General features: G+C 40.8%; 1 protein-coding gene across 1 annotated transcript in view; it reads right to left on the bottom strand.

Moving 5' to 3' along the window:
* Nucleotides 1-10517: 10517 nt before the first annotated feature.
* Nucleotides 10518-20811, bottom strand: part of SUPT3H (SPT3 homolog, SAGA and STAGA complex component) — a 319193-nt gene continuing 308899 nt past the window's right edge. The window contains exons 5-6 of the mRNA XM_044289181.1: nucleotides 17329-17416; nucleotides 10518-10735 (exon numbers count right to left, since the gene is read on the bottom strand). Coding sequence (XP_044145116.1) covers nucleotides 10518-10735; nucleotides 17329-17416 — 306 coding nt within the window. The remainder of the gene's footprint in view (nucleotides 10736-17328; nucleotides 17417-20811) is intronic.

Genomic DNA, 20811 nt, shown 5'->3' with positions numbered 1-20811 from the left:
TGGATAAACCAGTGGATTAAATATAAAGGACGGTGTGATCTGTCCAGAACAACCGGTGATATTACACAGTAGTGGATATGGTATATTTAACTATTAAGGTGATAGAGCTAAAAGGAAAACAAAAAACTTTATTCAAAACCACTGATAAAATGTCAATGTCTCTTCATCAAAGAGTGGAGAACCACATAACCATCACACCCTTTTGAACCCTTTTGTTAATAGGGGTAACCATCAATGGTGTGAAATTTGTATGGTGTCTAGTTCCCACTAAAATTAGGGAGTGAGCAAGTAGAGCACACTGAACTCGTGCAATATGAAAACATCCACAAGCCTACTGTCGCTGAACCTGAGCTTGCTATGGCTCAAAAATATACGACCGCCGCTAGAGGACTGTATGTTGCTCTACATGCATTAACTGTTGCAATCGCCCTAGGTGCTAAGTAGGGGCGGATACATACAGGGCACCCTTGACTCATCCAGCATTTACACCTCCTAGCACTTTGCTGATAACCAGAGCTATCTTTTGCTAGCTTCATGCAGGCTACAGCTGGAGATATCTGTGAAAACTATTGCCCTATGTTGTATGCGCCCCTACTTGGCACCTAGGGCGACAGCAACAGTTAATATATGTAGGGCAACATACAGTCCTCTAGCGGTGGTCGCATGTTATTGAGCCATAGCAAGCTCAGATTCAGCAACAGTGGGCTTGTGGATGTGTGCATATTGCAGGAGTTCAGTGTGCTCTACTTGCTCTCGCCCCAAATTTAGTGGGAACTAGACACCATACAAAGTTTACACCATTGATGATTACCCCTATTAACAAAAGGCTGAATTCCAGCTAAACAAGTTAACATAAATATAATGGTGCTCAATTAGTATATATCTAAGTTCCAGCAGAAAAATGACCCCTAAAATCACAATTTTAATGATATGCGTTAAAAAAGATCCAAACAAGGATCCTCTATCCAAGGAAAAAGAAAATTACATAAGCTATGTGACTGATATATTGCACCCAGAGTCTTGATAATACACCTGGGGTATCGAGATAAATTATCCCTAGATCCGCCCCTATCCTAAGACCTCAGCCCAGGGAGGACTCCTGATGGTGGAGGCCCCCTGTCCACGTTCCTGGACTAATGTCCCTGAAAAAAAAAAAAAAAAAAAGGGAAATAGTCTGGAACTCCCCAGGTATGAGGTAAGGATATTAAAGTACCAATGGTACATCTAATAGCTGGATGCAAAGTAACAAAGTATAAACATAAAAGAAAAATAGATAGTCAGGGTTGACCATATAGTCAAACACCTGGATTACCTCAAAACAGATAGTCAGGGTTGACCATATAGTCAAACACCTGGATTACCTCTACGCGTTTCCCCCTAGACAGTACTATGGGATCATCAGGAGGTATGATAACAGAAACACTAAAGATCTATACTATGCTAATGTAACATGATATATGCTGGCTAACAGCCAGGTTACATAGTCACACAATCAAATCATCGCTCTACATATGGTTTATACAGGGGGTGCCATTCAAGGACCAATCCACATAGAACGTGGCACTATTCCAGACCAATCACAGACTAGATATATCCTGTGTGGTTATGGTGCCATGGTCCAAATCAAGGTGTGTTCCACATCCTGTTGGACAAAGATAATTATATACCCAAATCAATATGGTGTCCAGCAGTGCTATACATTAAATTCATTGTGGTGCTGTGCACACTCACGGTTAGAAGGTATGGTACACCCCAACCAGACAGCGGTCCTGTCGTCTCACTGTGGAAGAGTCTTTATAAGACCCACACTGAAATCAAACAACAGAGTCACCGCAAATACATAAAGAGAGTTGTACCAGATCAAAAGTTATAGTGGAATCTGCTTACATCCTGAAGGCCACTCCTCGATAAATGCTCCCCCTGGTAGGCGATCTGTTAACATAATGCAGCTGTATTTAAAGCCCTGCCTATTGGCGCCACTAACCTTATTGAGAGTCACAATACCTCCGATATTGGAACGCACATGCGTTCCAGCCGGTGGTTTCCAGTTCAAAGAGAGGCAGTTGCGGTTCCTGGAACATATTCCTCTGCTGATCCTGTGGCCATTATACATCCCCGCTTCAGGTCCCTGCAACATACATGCGTTCCAGGAAACAACTTCCGGACCGCAGGTAAGCAGTTCCTATTCACACAATATATCCGATTGCTAATGTCCAGCCGGGCTACGAACATCACCAGTTCCGGTTCCCGGAACGCATATGCGTTCCATGAAGCGATGACTAGCCTTATTGAATCGATCTAGATCAGAGCATATATCCAGTATATGGAGAGCCCTTCATTATAGTTTGTGCTGCGCATCAGGGCTCAATTCATATGTCCAGTGTGCAAAGACTCCCCAATAGAAATTACCAATAATCAAGACGCAGATCGATATAGTATATAGGCAATCATGTGATCAAATGGTCTAATAAATAATCATAGAATACTTTAAATACATGTATACTGCAGTTAAGCCACAGTTATTCCTCATTTGATAATTTTCAAAAGACTATCCACGGTCCATGGTCGTCTCCAGACAATGACCCAGTCACGGGTCACTTAATGTCCATTCTGATATAACATTGATTTCATGCTTCACGCATGTGGCCTAATTTAGTTATACACTACGAAAATCACCATAAAAGCTAGGCCGTCAGACTGAAAGAGATGTCACGAGGACAGCCACACTCATAAAAAACAGGAGAATGTTAACCTTTCATTGATACCCAGAGGAGCCTGAGATCTAAAGCGATGAATCCATGTACACTCTTTCTGTAATATTTTCCTGTCCCAGTCCCCGCCCCTAGGTGACGGTTGAACCAATTCCAGGACAGAAAATTTCAGGCACCCAGGGTTACCACCATGAATTTCGTTAATATGTGACGCAACTGGTATAATGTTCTTTTTGATGCTCACACTTCATTTACGTGCTCACACACTCTTCTCCGCACTTCCCTGATTGTCTTGCCAATGTAGTCCTTTGGACAGGGGCACTAACAGATGTATATTGCCCCCTTAGTACGACAATTGCAAAAATCCCTGATTTTAAATACTTGTCCAGTGACCGTGCATGTTATTGTCTTAGATGGTGAGATGTATTTGCAAGCTTTGCATGATCCACATCTAAACATCCCTACAGGTTTGCGGTCCAGCCACGTACCTTCCCTGTTAGGGGGGATGTAGTGGCTGTGGACAAGACGGTCCTTAAGGCTCCTACCCCGTCTATAACTGACACATGGTTTTTCCGTCAGGATGTCGCATAGATCATGGTCCATTCGTAATATGGGCCAGTATCTATTAAGTGTCCTCATGACCTCCTGATTAGCTGAGTCATAAGTTGATATAATTCGAGGTGGTTGAGTCTTATCTTGATCTCTACGTTTTGGGACCAATAGATTGGTTCGATCCTGATCTGCTGCATTTTTAAAGGCTTCATTAAGATCTCTCTGAGGGTATCCCCTCTCTCTAAACCTCATTTGCAGATTTTTAGCCTCATTAAAAAAGGCCTAATTATCCAAGCAATTCCGTCGTACACGGAGATACTGTCCCCTTGGTATCCCCCGTTTAAGAGGGACCGGGTGATGACTCTCCCAGTGTAAGAGGGAGTTGGTAGCAGTTGCCTTTCTATGGATGTCAGCAGTCAGCTTGTCACCAATCATCGTGACGCGGACGTCCAGGAAAGCAATTGTCTTGGGATCAGTCTCAAATGTTAAGCTCAGTAACAAACCTATTGAATTCAACTGACCCACCCTTCCAGGCGAAAAAATATCGTCGATATAACGTGTCCAGACAATGATTTTGTCTGTCCACCATATTGTAGATCTTTGGTCCAGCTGAAGAGGCAGAAATTCGTAGTTGGTACAAAGGATAGACCCCTTTTCAGCACATCAATCTCTACTGCGTTCAGGTTACGGGAGGTAAGGTTGATGATTTGCAGACCGTCTACTGTACTTTGTCTACCCGTCCCCGTTCCCGTAATTGATAGGAGCGACAGCAACAGTTAATATATGTAGGGCAACATACAGTCCTCTAGCGGTGGTCATATGTTATTGAGCCATAGCAAGCTCAGATTCAGCAACAGTGGGCTTGTGCATATTGCAGGAGTTCAGTGTGCTCTACTTGCTCTCGCCCCAAATTTTGTGGGAACTAGACACCATACAAAGTTTACACCATTGATGATTACCCCTATTAACAAAAGGGATCCAAAGGCTGTGATGGTTATGTGGTTCCGAAAACAGCTAGAGGACTGTATGTTGCCCTACATACAGTACAGACCAAACGTTTGGATACACCTTCTCATTCAAAGAGTTTTCTTTATTTTCATGACTATGAAAATTGTAGATTCACACTGAAGGCATCAAAACTATGAATTAACACATGTGGAATTATATACATAACAAAAAAGTGTGAAACAACTGAAAATATGTCATATTCTAGGTTCTTCAAAGTAGCCACCTTTTGCTTTGATTACTGCTTTGCACACTCTTGGCATTCTCTTGATGAGCTTCAAGAGGTAGTCACCTGAAATGGTTTTCACTTCACAGGTGTGCTCTGTCAGGTTTAATAAGTGGGATTTCTTGCCTTATAATTTGGGTTGGGACCATCAGTTGCCTTGTGGAGAAGTCAGGTGGATACACAGCTGATAGTCCTACTGAATAGACTGTTAGAATTTGTATTATGGCAAGAAAAAAGCAGCTAAGTAAAGAAAAACGAGTGGCCATCATTACTTTAAGAAATGAAGGTCAGTCACTCCGAAAAATTGGGAAAACTTTGAAAGTGTCCCCAAGTGCAGTCACAAAAACCATCAAGCGCTACAAAGAAACTGGCTCACATGCGGACTGCCCCAGGAAAGGAAGACCAAGAGTCACCTCTGCTGCGGAGGATAAGTTCATCCGAGTCACCAGCCTCAGAAATCGCAGGTTAACAGCAGCTCAGATTAGAGACCAGGTCAATGCCACACAGAGTTCTAGCAGCAGACACATCTCTAGAACAACTGTTAAGAGGAGGCTGTGTGAATCAGGCCTTCGTGGTAGAATATCTGCTAGGAAACCACCGGACCAAGGACAGGCAACAAGCAGAAGAGACTTGTTTGGGCTAAAGAACACAAGGAATGGACATTAGACCAGTGGAAATCTGTGCTTTGGTCTGATGAGTCCAAATTTGAGATCTTTGGTTCCAACCACCGTGTCTTTGTGCGACGCAGAAAAGGTGAACGGATGGACTCTACATGCCTGGTTCCCACCGTGAAGCATGGAGGAGGAGGTGTGATGGTGTGGGGGTGCTTTGCTGGTGACACTGTTGGGGATTTATTTAAAATTGAAGGCATACTGAACCAGCATGGCTACCACAGCATCTTGCAGCGGCATGCTATTCCATCCGGTTTGCGTTTAGTTGGACCATCATTTATTTAACAGAACAATGACCCCAAACACACCTCCAGGCTGTGTAAGGGCTATTTGACCATGAAGGAGAGTGATGGGGTGCTGCGCCAGATGACCTGGCCTCCACAATCACCGGACCTGAACCCAATCGAGATGGTTTGGGGTGAGCTGGACCGCAGAGTGAAGGCAAAAGGGCCAACAAGTGCTAAGCATCTCTGGGAACTCTTTCAAGACTGTTGGAAGACCATTTCAGGTGACTACCTCTTGAAGCTCAGCAAGAGAATGCCAAGAGTGTGCAAAGCAGTAATCAAAGCAAAAGGTGGCTACTTTGAAGAACCTAGAATATGACATATTTTCAGTTGTTTCACACTTTTTTGTTATGTATATAATTCCACATGTGTTAATTCATAGTTTTGATGCCTTCAGTGTGAATCTACAATTTTCATAGTCATGAAAATAAAGAAAACTCTTTGAATGAGAAGGTGTGTCCAAACTTTTGGTCTGTAATGTATATTAACTGTTGCTTTCGCCCTAGGTGCCAAGTAGGGGTGCATACAACATAGGGCAATAGTCTTCACAGATATCTCCATCTGTAGCCTGCATGAAGCTAGCAAAAGATAGCTCTGGTTATCAGTAAAGTGCTAGGAGGTGTAAATGCTGGATGAGTCAAGGGTGCCCTGAATATGTGCGCCCCTACTTGGCACCTAGGGCGATTGCAACAGTTAATATATGTAGGGCAACATACAGTCCTCTAGCGGCGGTCGTATATTATTGAGCCATAGCAAGCTCAGGTTCAGCGACAGTGGGCTTGTGGATGTGTGCATATTGCACGAGTTCAGTGTGCTCTACTTGCTCACTCCCTAATTTTAGTGGGAACTAGACACCATACAAAGTTTACACCATTGATGGTTACCCCTATTAACAAAGGGGATCGAAAGGCTGTGATAGTTATGTGGTTCTCCACTCTTTGATGAAGAGACAGACAGCGTATTTAAATTGACATTTTAATCAGTGGTTTTGAATAAAGTTTTTTGTTTTCCTTTTAACTCTAGCACCTTAATAGTTAAATAGTCCATAGCATGACAGAGGCACACCTACACATCTATTTCTTAGTTAATAGTAGTGGATATGGTACCTCACATTGCTGCAGTTTCGGAAACATTCCTTATACCGATTTTTCTTCAAATGTCTCAAAAATAGCCAAGAAAGTAGCGGCAAATTTTTAACCAAATCACTATTGGCACCAAAAATACACAAAGTATATCCTGTTTTAATTAAAGAGTCTGCATTTTGTTGGCTCTTAAATGAGCCATTGTACAAAGCATTAAAGCACTAAAAATCCACATTTACTAGATTTATACTAATGCAACATCCAAGTGTTGGAAGTACAGTGGAAATCACTTAAAGGATTAGCTGCTAAGGTAATAAAATATATAAAAATGCATCAAATTGCGAGAGCCAAGGCTGAAGATGAAATACAGGCTGCAAGACACGTCTAACCTATAATCACAAACACATACCATTTATTTTAATACATATTAAGAGTCAAAATCTGATAGTCCTGAAGAACTCATGAACTGGAAACGGTCAGTGTGCTCTACTTGCTCTGTACTTGCTCTCGAACCCATGAACTGGAAACGGTCAATAATGAATAGGTAAGTAGCTGAAGACCCAACCTTATAAACACCAATAACTACAGTACAGTTTTATAAAATATCAAATCATCAAGCCCATTGTGTTAGGCCCCTTGCACACGGGCGTCACGGTTTTTGTCCGGATGCGTTGCGGGTACACTGCGGCAAACCCGCGCGAGTAGGCACGCAATTTCAGTCAGTTTTGTCTGCGATTGCGTTCTGTTCAGTTTTTTCCACGCGAGTGCAATGCGTTTTGCACCAGCATGATAAAAAACTAAATGTGGTACCCAGACCCGAACCCGAACCCGAACTTCTTTACTGAACCTTTTATCTTCACTCAGCAGGACCTGCGCTAACATCACCGCGCTCAAGACAAGGTGAGCGTGATGACGTCAGCGCAGGTCCTTTTGCAGGTCCTGCAGGAAGAAGAAAGACAATGATATCGGCTGCGCAATCAACTGGATGAGGTGAGATTATCTTTTTTTTTTTTTTAACCCCTCAATGGACTTGACTTTAATGGGGTCCGGGGTTGCTTATCCCTAGTTACTAATATCATCTCCTAGCAACCATGCGTGAAATTCGCACCGCATCCGCGGTGATTTTCACGCACCCCAATTCATTAATTTCTATGGGGCCTGCGTTGCGTGAAAAATGCAGAATATAGAACCTGCTGCGATTTTCACCCAACGCACAAGTGATGCGTGAAAAAGAACGTTCATGTGCACAGCCCCATTGAAATGAATGGGTCAGGATTCAGTGCGGGTGCAATGCGTTCACGTCACGCATTGTACCCGCGCGGAATACTCGCTCGTGTGAAAGGGGCCTTAGTGTACACAAAAAGAGTTCCCGTGGCCACAATCTACAGGAGAAACAAGACATACACCTAGCAACGCACTTACTACTAAATGTTTTTGATGACTGATAACTTTGTAAAATGTTGCCCTTCTGGCGCCTAGGTATGTTGACACAGCACATTTTGGTACGTATTCAGCACCCGAAATCCACAGGGAATACAAGTGTACTGCCGTTGACTTGGTAGCCAAGTCAGGAATGTCCCTTCTTGCTAAGATTTCCATGTGGAAACCCCATGGAGATGATAGTGGCCGTCCACTGGCAGATTAGCCCTTTGAACGGGGAAACATGTGATCAGATCTACCACATTCAAACTATAAATCCGCAGGTTGGATTTTTTTCGATGGCTAATTTTATACCATCTGAACACGCCCTTACGATTTTTCTGGACCTTGCATGAAGATGCTCCAATATTTATGTCAAGCATATCAATGGAGTAAGTCTTCCTCCAAGTACAGCATTTTACAAACTTCCAGGAAGCATGGAAACAACGTAGTGGCCTTCTATCATGGCGATTACACCTCGTACACATGGCTGGAGTACAATGCTTTGTAAGTGAATCCACACCACAACAAAAACATATCCCACTGAAGCCGTGCTGACGTCAGAAGTATGTGTTTATCATCTGTCCTGAACGTCCTGTTACAGTTTTTGGCCCCGGGCGAACTGGAACGTGAAGTATCTGCAATCGTCCAAAATCAAGATTACCACGCTCCTCCAAGGTAATTGATACGTGAAAGAAAAGTTATGGTTAATGACTTAAACATATTCCTGGGATATAAAACTTTTCACGGGCGTTCTTTACTTCTAAATATAGATCCGAGTCAAGATAGAATCAAGAGGAACATCAGAAAACCCATGAGGAAATACGAATAGTACAAATCCCACAAAGATACTCTTGAAGATACCATACTGTATTTCTATGCCCACAATCACGTCACTCTCTGGCTATAAATCATATAGTTCACATTATAAGTGATTTTCATTGAGCTTGCCCAAATGACAATTCTTACATCCAAAATATAGATAGATATAAAATCAAAAGTATGTACGGTACATGAATACACTGCATGACTCATCCTGTACTGATCCTGAGCTACATCCTGTATTCTACTCCAGAGCTGCACTCACTATTCTGCTGGTGAAGTCACTGTGTACATACATTACATTACTTATCCTGTACTGATCCTGAGTTACGTCCTGTATTATACTCCAGAGCTGCACTCACTATTCTGCTGGTGAAGTCACTGTGTACATACATTACATTACTTATGCTGTACTGATCCTGAGCTACATCCTGTATTCTACTCCAGAGCTGCACTCACTATTCTGCTGGTGCAGTCACGGTGTACATACATTACATTACTTATCCTGTACTGATCCTGAGTTACATCCTGTATTATACCCCAGAGCTGCACTCACTATTCTGCTGGTGCAGTCACTGTGTACATACATTACTTTACTTATCCTGTACTGATCCTGAGTTACATCCTGTATTATACTCCAGAGCGGCACTCACTATTCTTCTGGTGCAGTCACTGTGTACATACATTACTTATCCTGTACTGATCCCGAGTTACATCCTGTATTATACTCCAGAGCTGCACTCACTATTCTGCTGGTGAAGTCACTCTGTACATACATTACTTATCCTGTACTGATCCTGAGTTACATCCTGTATTATACTCCAGAGCTGCACTCACTATTCTGCTGGTGGAGTCAATGTGTACATACATTACATTACTTATCCTGTACTGATCCTGAGTTACATCCTGTACTATACTCCAAAGCTGCACTCACTATTCTGCTGGGGGAGTCACTGTGTACAATACATTACTTACCCTGTACTGATCCTGAGTTATACCCAGAGATAACATCAAAACCATGAATAAGCTTGTTGATGGACTCCTAATGGCTTACATAAGTTAGTATACCATAATGGCTCTGCTGGGACAGTATATTGTGCAGCACTGTGGTATTTGTTTCTGCTGGGGCAGTATATATTTATATAACTTTAGGGGAAGTGTATTGTATAATTTGTTTCAGGTGGCACAGTGTATTCTGTTACTTCGGGGGCATAGCGTATCGTCTATATTTTAGGGGTAAGAGTGTATGGCACTATTTATTTCAGTGGTCACAGTGAATCATATTATCTGCTTAGGGGGAACAACAGTGTTTTATATTATTCCTTTCAGGGGCACAGTGTATTGTATTAACTCTTTCAGGGGCACAGTGTATTGTATTAACTCTTTCAGGGGCACAGTGTATTGTATTAACTCTTTCAGGGGGCACAGTGTATTGTATTAACACTTTCAGGGGGGCACAGTGTATTGTATTGACACTTTCAGGGGCACAGTGTATTGTATTAACTCTTTCATGGGGGGGGGCACAATACAATGTGTTACTTATTTCAGAGGGACCGCTGTATGGAATGACATATTTCAGGGAGCCCAGATTGTGGGACCATTTTTAAACACACAATATCTTGTCCCACCTTCAGGAGGCACAATGTATGGAGCTACTAGGAACTATTACCAGTATATTCATGTGGAAATATCTGGTGGCATTATGATGTTCTGGGGGCACTTTGACACCGTAGGCGCCCTTGACGTCAAGTAGAGAAACTGATGTAAAGCACTTGAATACCACCCTTGGTGATAGGGTTAAGTACATAAATAAGAAGCATTACCTCCATCCGTTCTTGCTTAACTTCATCGATCTCATCGTCTTCCATCAAGGCAAGGAGCTCCCCAGTTTGGTCAATGGAGTTCAGAAAGTCCTGGGCTAATTTTTGCCGTTTGTTTGCGTTATTGTTAGCGGCCAGCTTCTCTGCTCCAAAAATGATGACAAAAAGTTACAAATAAATCTTTTATCTTAAGACGATATTAGACATGTGAGAAACGGCTGCAAAAGGCATTTGAATTACATCAGGCCCTGGATATCAAACCCTAGAAAACCAAATATGTCATGAAAGTATCATCCTCACTACAATCCATGTAGGACTTTCATACCATAGAGCATTCAGACGAAGTAGTAGATGCAGTGGGTCAACAAGAGGATGATCTAACATGGAAACATCTGAATACTGAGCTCTACTGTGATCCAATCTCTATGTCTACTATGTTTACCTACTATGTAAAGTACATGTTAATAATATACTGAAATGCTTGGGGATTACAATCTACTTTCCTACAGTATCTTCTTGTTAGTGTGCTTCCCTCTTTTGGGTTAATCAGAATAAATGTCCACCTTAAACACCGCTGTCCACCCATAAACACCATAAGTGGTCACAGCTGGGGGTAGTATACTGCAAACTGAAGATAGATTGACCTCAGTGATAACACAGTTATCTCCTAAGCCTCTGTAGTGGTGGCTGTGGGTTGCCAGAATGTTGCAGTTTACAATACTTCTATATTTATGCAGAGAAATTGGAGCTTTGTAGAAAACAACTAGAATAATTGAATAGCATGACCGGCGCGCTATTCAATTCTATGGGACAGCTAGAGATTATCGAATACAAGTGCTCTGCTATCACCTGCAGCCCCATAGAGCTGAATGGAAGTGCAGCGTATGTGTGTCCACTCCATTCAAACAGGGGAATATTGGCCCTCTTTCTCTTTCTTGGTGGAAGCCCAACCCGTTGGACTTCTGCCAAGTTGTTGTAATGGGACAACCCCTTTAAAACAGAGTCAGTGGGTCCTAGATGGGGAAAAATACAACATGCTCGTGGGGCTATTGGGCATCATGTTTGTTCTGTTTGGTTCATAGAAACGTGCTTCTACTCTAAATAACTCCTATCATTCAAGATCCAAAACGAATGTGGGCATGAAAACATCTGAGCCCACACAGAACATTGCCTCACATCATGAACCAACTATAACTACTCACTCTGCTATATTACTGCCCTAAGGTAACAAACAATATTTGAATATAGTTTATATTACTTTTTACAGATTTCGCATTGAGGCCCAGGAGGTTTAAGCTCTGGGCCCCAGCCCCAACTGCCACATAAAAGCTGCTCTGATTGAAGAGTACTTAAAGGCTATGTATTATTACTATTATTATTGCATTGTATTCATTTTGAGCTAAAAAAAATTTTTTCAATTGGTCTTTATAAAAAATGTGGATCCTTTTTCTCTGTACATGGCTGAGATACTCTAGTAGCAGAATCTGAATTTTCTATCTGTCCTGTCAGGCAGCTCAGCTGACGGCTTCTGATCCCTGACCATATAAACAATCATTTTAGCTCAATTCTTACCTTACTGATAACAATGCGGCTTAAATAAGTGCTTTTGACCGTTTAGTAATTTAGAGATAAGGTTTATTAGATGACAGGCGCAAAGTAAAATTAAAAAGTAGTATTCACACAGCTAGACAAACAGTTAACCCTTTGTGACAGAATGGCTCAATATTTTTAATAAAGAACAATTAAACAAAAAAATGTTTTTAGTCCAAAATGAGTAAAATGCAATCATTAAAAAAATGTCCCCAAAGGTGTACATAGCCTTTAAGCAAAGTGTGTTCCAAGCAGGTAAGGGAAAAGGAGACTAGAGAAAAGAAGAAGGAGGTTGTGTATCCAACCCCTGGACCAAAAGAATGGAATTTTCAAGAATTCTGCAATTATACCCCTTTCTATCTGACCCTACGTCTTACTAACTTACCAAATATACCAAAATCTAGGGGACAAATGGGTGTAAGAAAGATTGCAAGATCAGAGTACACCAGATTTGTTTGTAGTCTATTACCACGGAGAGACATAGATCAGCAGAAATGCAACAGAAACAAAATGGGAGATTTTCAAACAAAATGTCCAAACAGTTACAAGTCTCCTTAAATAAAGGGGTTGGCCACTTTTTGGTTATTGTTTATCGATGTGTTTGTAAGATGACTATATAACTATATTGAAATTCTACATCATTTTCTATACTTCATAAGACATGCCACCTTGTTTGCCAGGTCTTTTGTGCTGTCCACATGGAGTCATTGTCCATAAAATGGCTGCTGATGGAGGGTCATGTGACCAGACAAATCACCTCCTTTCAAACACACTGCACCTACCATCTGCACTTTTTCTATAGGAAGTTTAGGTGCAATGTGTTTGAATGAAGAAGACATCCCATGGAGGTGACTTGCCTGGTCACATGACCCTCCTCCAGCAGCCATTTTATGCACAAGACTTCTGTGTGGACAGCAAAAAAGACCTGGCAAACAAGGTGGCATACCATATGAAATATAGATAATGGTTCTGAATTTCAAGAAAGACTATATTAGTAAGTACCAGGTAATCATCTTACAAACACTTTAATAAACAGTAACCAGAAAGTGGCCAAACCCTTTAAGAATTGGAACAGCATCGGAAAAAACGGCTTTACACAGCGCACAGCCTAAAATGTTTTTGGATTTTTTTTCTATTATGAATAAAACTTGAATGTTTAAAAACATCTCACTAGTTTTAGTCTTTTTTATTCTTTATGTTCTTTATCTATTGAACATTTTAGAGAAGGGAAAGGAGTAAATAATAAAATAAGCCTGTAAATACTAGGCGTAAAGAATTACAAGTACTGTAAATAATGCAGTAAGAAGGAGCATTCAAGCTTCATAAAAACATAATGGAGACATACAGTGAGAAAAAGAAGGGGGACAGTTAGAAAAACAAAAATAGGGCCGGAGGCCAAACATCCTTGTCCCATTATGGAGGATGGACCAAGAGAGAAGAGAGAGAATAAAGGGTGGGCCGGTAGTACTATTGGGTTTTGGTATACCAACTAGTAATGTCAGGTACCTAGAACGATTTTATAACTGTTAAGGATTTCAAGAGGTGAGTTCAGGGAAATGCAAAGGACAACATAGCAACATTTTAAATATAAATATAAAAATAACCCTGAAAAGTAAAATAAGAACATTCCTAAACTGTGTGAATAATATATATTTAAAAACCTTCTCAGTTATGTAAATTACTGCATAATGTCTTCCAAAAATACGATTCTCTTTCCTGAAACTTATTATTTCAGGTGTTTTAAATCTCAATGCAGAGCAGAAGATGGAAAGTGAAAAATGGCGAGCCCTGAAAAGCTACTGATGTTTCCCATCACATTTGCCACATAACAGTAGGTCTAGTAAAGGTGAATGTGTTATTACAACGCACTTATCCAGCGTGTGACATTCCTCATGTAAATCATGTACTGGAACAGGCAAAACATTACAGGTCCTATGGAAAAGTATGGAGATGAGATCCAGATTTATATGTTCATGGAGCAGAAGCATCATTTACTGCAACACAGCACTAAAGTAAAAGTAATACCAGAAAACGCGGGATTATTTAAATCTGGGTTTCATTATAAACACATTATTTTTGTTGTGTTTCAATGTGACAATTTCTATAAAACAAATCCCAAAATATCCCAGTTCTCACACGGACGACCAGAGCATATAGTAAGCAAAGACTTCCTGTTTTCTGCAGTTCAACTGTCTGCTTTGCAGTATAGACTAGGACATAATGAGCAGAGTCATTTTCATTATAATTACAAGGTGAGTTAGGTAATGATATTTTATATGGGGAGACCTGGATAAGGTAAGATTACAATAAAATATACATATATATATATTTGTATGCAGTCCCACTTGCTACTTAACTGCTCTCTGGTGATGGGGGCTGTTCAAGAGTTCCTGGGGGTTAAAATTTCTCTATATTAGTTATCATTCACTTAACCACCTAACTGTTTTGCCCGAGTTCAGCTCAGGCAGTGGGAAAAGTAGCTAACTGGAGAAGGGAGGGCTGCTTCAGATGCTGCTATCTCCTGAATGCTAGCAGCTAGAAACATGGAACTGGTCTTGTTCGAAAGCTGACATTCCAGGCTTTTATACAAGACAAAACAGCTAAAGTCCAAGCAACAGAGGAGAAATCACTGTTAGAAATCGAGTCGGGTATAATCGTGAGTAAAACCTGCTTTTACTATCACTTTCAGCTGCATTCACAGCATCCCGATTTCTGTGCTGAACATATTGCTGTCATTGTCTGATTGGTTGGAATGCCAGCTTTCAAACAAGACCAGTTGCATGTTTCTAGCTGCTACCACTTAGGAGAAAGCAGCATCTAAAGCAGCCCTCCCCCTCCAGTTAGCTACTTTCCCCACTGCTGGAGCTGGATTCGGGAAAAAGAGTTAGGTGGTTAGGCTGTTGTAAGGCATATCCCCTTTTCCTGAGGGCTGCAGTGTCAGACAGTTTCGCATCCAAGGGCCGGAAAAAAAAAAAAAAAATGGGTCATTTATGATATATAGTTTTTTTTTTCTGCTTAATTAAACCATTCTAAGAGTATAATTTTATACCATCTACCGTGTTTCCCCGAAAATAAGACATCCACCGAAAATAAGACCTACTTCCAGTTTTGCCTCTCGCTGTAATATAAGGCACCCCCCCTTCCCTCCGAAAATAAGACCTCCCCGATAATAAGGCCCCCCGGAATATAAGGCCCCAGAAGCTACTGTAAGGCATCTGACTCCTGTGGACCGTAGCGGCGGACGCCGCCACGCAGCTCACTGATTGCCCGCAGCGCAGCCAGATCTGTTCAGGCAGTGCGAGGTCTCTTTAAATCAGAGAGCCCGCTCCGCCGCCAGGACAAGCTGCCGCCTGCTGCTCGCTCTGCCCTGACAGAGTCTGGCTGAGTCACATTTAGACAGTGCATGAGTCGCGCAGGGCAGGAGTCGGGCACATTGTGTGGAATCTGGCTGGCGCGGACACACAGGGGTGACTGAGGTGGGGGGGGGGGGAATGTCTGATAAAGTGGTGGGGGATGTCTGGTGAAGGTGGGAGGGGGATCACTTAAAATGACACAGGGGGATCAGAGGGGGGAATCAAAATGACACAGGAGGATAAGAAGGGGGTACTAAAATGGTAATCCCCCCTCAGATTCTCCTGTGTCATTTTGATTCCCCCCTCTGATCCCCCTGTGTCATGGAAAAATAAGACATCCCTGAAAATAAGACCTAGCGCATCTTTGGGAGCAAAAATTAATATAAGACAAGTCTTATTTTCGGGAAAACAGGGTATATGGTTTTTAATGTAGTTCTATACTGATCCTTTGTGTTTTGATTATTTCTGATTGATATGCACATTTTTGTTTTCACTACTTTAAATAGAAATTATTTTACTGAAGCAGTGCCCCTCTTCTCCTTTGCATTGCAGCATATAAAAGGTTGTGTCACTTCAGCAAATGGCATTTATCATGTGGAGAAAGTTAATACAAGGCACTTACTAATGTATTGTTATCATCCATATTGCTTCCTTTGCTGACTAAATTCCATCCATTTTCCATCACATTATATACCGCTCGAATTCATGGCTACGACCACCCTGTAATCCATCAGCAGTGGTCATGCTTGCACACTATAGGAAAAAAAGCACCAGCCTATGTGCGCTCCTACAGTCCCAGCCACCAGAGAGGCCGGAACTTTTTTTTCATACACTGTGAATGAATGGCCACCGCTGACTGATTGCAGGGCGGTCATAACCATGGAAACGCGCAGTGTATAATGTGATGGAAAAATGAATCCAGCCAGCAAAGGAAACAATATGGAGAATCACAATACATTAGTAAGTGCCTGGTATTAACTTTATCTACGTGATAAATGCCACTTGCTGAAGTGAGAGAACCCCTTTATATAAGAGAGCTGAGCGGCAGTCCCACACACAGCCAGCAGATATGAAAATAGTAGACACTTATAGTAATTTTAGACAACCCCTTTAATCTAAATCTAGAATATATGTTTGTATTTTTTATTCCCCAGCATATTTCACAGTTACTGGAGAGTCTTAACATATCTGGTGTAACTTTTGCCCTGGAGGCAGAGGCATTCAATAAAACCTTAAATTGCTTTCACCTTTTCTAAAAACCGCCCTGAGCATGCTTCCTATCATGTGTCCGTAACATTTACAATGGGTAATGTGGCTCCTTTATTTCAACAGCAGCTACTGAAAATTACCTAATCCCAGAATCATAAAATAAATGATTCCAATCCATGAATCGTCCTGTTGGCACCAGACCCCGCACACACGCACACATGGAATAAGTCATTCTGCACATGTCTATGTTGTCTCTGGTGAATGAAGAACTTGGGCAGGATTTTCCTGAATAATGCATTAGCAGCTGTCCTGTGCAATAAAGATCCGGGCTATCCCCTCTGCCCATTGTCACCGCACTGAAATTACGGACGCTGAAATCAATTACTATCATCATCATTCCCAGTTTGTAAAAACATCATCGGAAGGAAAAAGTGCGCTCCTAAGAAGGATGTTGTGCTTATCCGGATTACAAAGAGCCAAGCAAATTATAATCCTTCCCTTGTCCCGTGGAATCGCCTAAACAAGACTCAGTGCTGCGGTGCCGCCACATCATCCATGTCAGGTGTATATTGAGGTCTACCTACCTTCTAGATCCTCCTCCTCAACGCCTTTGAGGACTTTCGATTTGTAATCCCGGAACACCATGTATTTCAGCAGCCGTTTCAGTTTTTTCTATTAATGCAAAATAAAAGTACGGACAGTCACATGATACACCGTCCAATCAGATACAGCACGACCAATCTTCTATCAGTTCACAAATTGCAACCGGTCCATATGGGTAAGTATTATAGTAGTTATATTCTTGTACATACAGTAGGAGCAGTATTAAGGCAGTTTTATTCACATACATGGGAGGCAGTATTATAGTAGTTATATTCATCTACATAGGAGGCATTATTATAGTAGTTATATACTTGTACATAGGAGCAGTATTATAGTAGTTATATTCTTGTACATAGGAGGCAGTATTATAGTAGTTATATTCTTGTACATAGGAGCAGTATTATAGTAGTTATATTCCTGTACATAGGAGGCAGTATTATAGTAGTTATATTCTTGTACATAGGAGGCAGTATTATAGTAGTTATATTCTTGTACATAGGAGCAGTATTATAGTAGCTATATTCTTGTACATAGGAGCAGTATTATAGTAGTTATATTCTTGTACATAGTAGCAGTATTATAGTAGTTATATTCTTGTACATAGGAGGCAGTATTATAGTAGTTATATTCTTGTACATAGGAGCAGTATTATAGTAGTTATATTCTTGTACATAGGAGGCTGTATTATAGTAGTTATATTCTTGTACATAGGAGCAGTATTATAGTAGTTATATTCTTGTACATAGGAGGCAGTATTATAGTAGTTATATTCTTGTACATAGGAGGCAGTATTATAGTAGTTATATTCTTGTACATAGGAGGCAGTATTATAGTAGTTATATTCTTGTACATAGGGGCAGTATTATAGTAGTTATATTCTTGTACATAGGAGGCAGTATTATAGTAGTTATATTCTTGTACATAGGAGCAGTATTATAGTAGTTATATTCTTGTACATAGGGGCAGTATTATAGTAGTTATATTCTTGTACATAGGAGGCAGTATTATAGTAGTTATAGTCTTGTACATAGGAGCAGTATTATAGTAGTTATATTCTTGTACATAGGAGGAGTATTATAGTAGTTATATTCTTGTACATAGGGGGCAGTATTATAGTAGTTATATTCTTGTACATAGGAGCAGTATTATAGTAGTTATAGTCTTGTACATAGGAGCAGTATTATAGTAGTTATATTCTTGTACATAGGAGGAGTATTATAGTAGTTATATTCTTGTACATTAGGGGCAGTATTATAGTAGTTATATTCTTGTACATAGGAGCAGTATTATAGTAGTTATATTCTTGTACATAGGAGCAGTATTATAGTAGTTATATTCTTTTACATAGGAACAGTATTATAGTAGTTGTATTCTTGTGTATAGGATGCTGTATAAAAGTACTAATATTCTTGCCCATAGAGGGCAGCCATGATCTACCATTATTTATATCATTATCTAAGTTTTTTTTATAAGGCTAATGATCAAGAACACACTAGGTATTATTTCTCTCCATAGTATTTGGTAGCATGTTCAAGAGATATTGGCATAACAAGGTATTGTTTATAATGATATTGTGTGACTATGCCATTATGTCACTATGGATAAATATCACTGCTGCAGTCCATTTGAGGCCCAATTTGTTATTCGCAGCACTGCACATGACTGTACCAGTAAATAGTTTTCCAGGAGTCCGACATGATAGCACCACATGGAGGATATCCTTATTGGCCTCTAAAGGGACAGGAAGCACAGAAAAGTTAAAAGGCCCCTCCCTCCCAAGTGTTTTTCCAATTACCACACCAGGATAGACAGAAACTTATTTATTTAACTCCAAAAAGTGTATATACATGAAAACCATCACCAATATAGGGGAGGGAAATAAAGAGGGTGCTGTCATGTCAGACTCCTGGAAATGTATTTACCGGTAGGTCTAAATCCAACTTTCCAGGACGTCCTCCATGACAGCACTGCATGGAGCAATACAAGATCAACTTATTAGGGAGGGACAATGGCCTGGAGAAATTTCCATCCACAGGCCAACTCTGTTTGCAGAATGTATGAAAACTGGACCAAGTTGCTGTTCTGCAATCTGTTCAACTGAGGCATTCGCCTTTTCAGCCCATGAAACGGTGATTGCATGAGTAGAATGGGCTGTAACTTTTAATGGGCAGTCCATGTCTTGAAAGAAATAGGACTGTAGAATTGTTGACTTTATCCATCTTGCATTTGTGGATTTAGATGTTTGTTTTCTTTTGTTCTTCCCTGAAAACTGTAGAAATAAAACAGAGTCCTTTCTAAAAGGGTATGTGGCGTCTAAGTATTCTAACACTAATCGTCTGACTTCCAGGGTATAGAATTTTTATTCTTTCTGGTTCCTCGGATCTGCACAAAATAAAAGAATAATTATTTCTTGATTTCTATGGAAAGCTGACACCACTTTTGGAAGAAAAGCCGGATCAGGCTTCAAAATTATTCTGTCCTCCGAGATTCCTAAATATGGTTCTCTGATAGATAGAGCCTGCATTTCCCCTAATCTTCTAGCAGACGTTATTGGTCACCAAGAAAGCAGTGTTCATAGATAACATCTTGATGTTACATTCATTTAGAGGCTCAACGGGATGACTACATAAGCAATTTAAGACCATAGCTAAATCCCAGGGCGGAACCAACTTTTGTATAGAAGGACAGATTTGAGACATGGCCCTGAAAAAGGTTTTAATCCATCTATGTTCTGCCAATGGAAAGTCTAAAAACCAACTTAATCTGGAGATTTGTACTTTTATGGTACTGGGTCTAAGACCCATGTCAAAACATTCCTGCAGGAATGTCCTGAGTAGAAGGGGAAAGGTCCTGTTGATGAACAGAATCATACCAGGAACAGAATTATTATTATTTTTTAATCTTACCATAAATGGCAGAGGTTACTTTTTTAAGCTGTGTTGCATAAAAGAAATTACTCATTCTGAAAAACCTCTTGCTCTTAACATTTGTTATTTAGAAGCCATGCTTTTAACTTCAGCCTGTGTACTTGAGGATGCCTGGGGTAACCTTGTAGTAAAAGATCCTCTTCTGGTGGGAGAAAAAATGGTCCTTCCAGTGCAAGATCTTTCAACATCGGAAACCAGGATTGTTTGGGCCAGAATGGAAGTAACAATATTAAGGTTACCGGTTCTCATCTGAGCTTCTTTAGGACTGCAGGAATCAGGGGAAAAGATGGAAAGTTATACGCCAGATCCATATCCCAATCCTGGGATAACGCATCTACCACCACTGGTCTGTCCCATGGGTTTAATGAAAAGAAAAAAATTAAGTTGCACGTTTTCTCTAGTGGCAAATAGGTCCATCTGGGGAGTCCTCCACTTCTTGCACAGAAGATGAAAGATGTCCTTCTTGAGACACCATTTCCCTGGACTGATGGAACGTCTGCTTAAGAAGTTCGCCTTTACTTTTAAATGGATGGCTGA

The sequence above is a fragment of the Bufo gargarizans genome, chromosome 4 (assembly GCF_014858855.1).
Source record: "Bufo gargarizans isolate SCDJY-AF-19 chromosome 4, ASM1485885v1, whole genome shotgun sequence".
NCBI classification, from domain to species: domain Eukaryota; kingdom Metazoa; phylum Chordata; class Amphibia; order Anura; family Bufonidae; genus Bufo; species Bufo gargarizans.
This window is presented reverse-complemented; position numbering and strand designations above follow the sequence as displayed.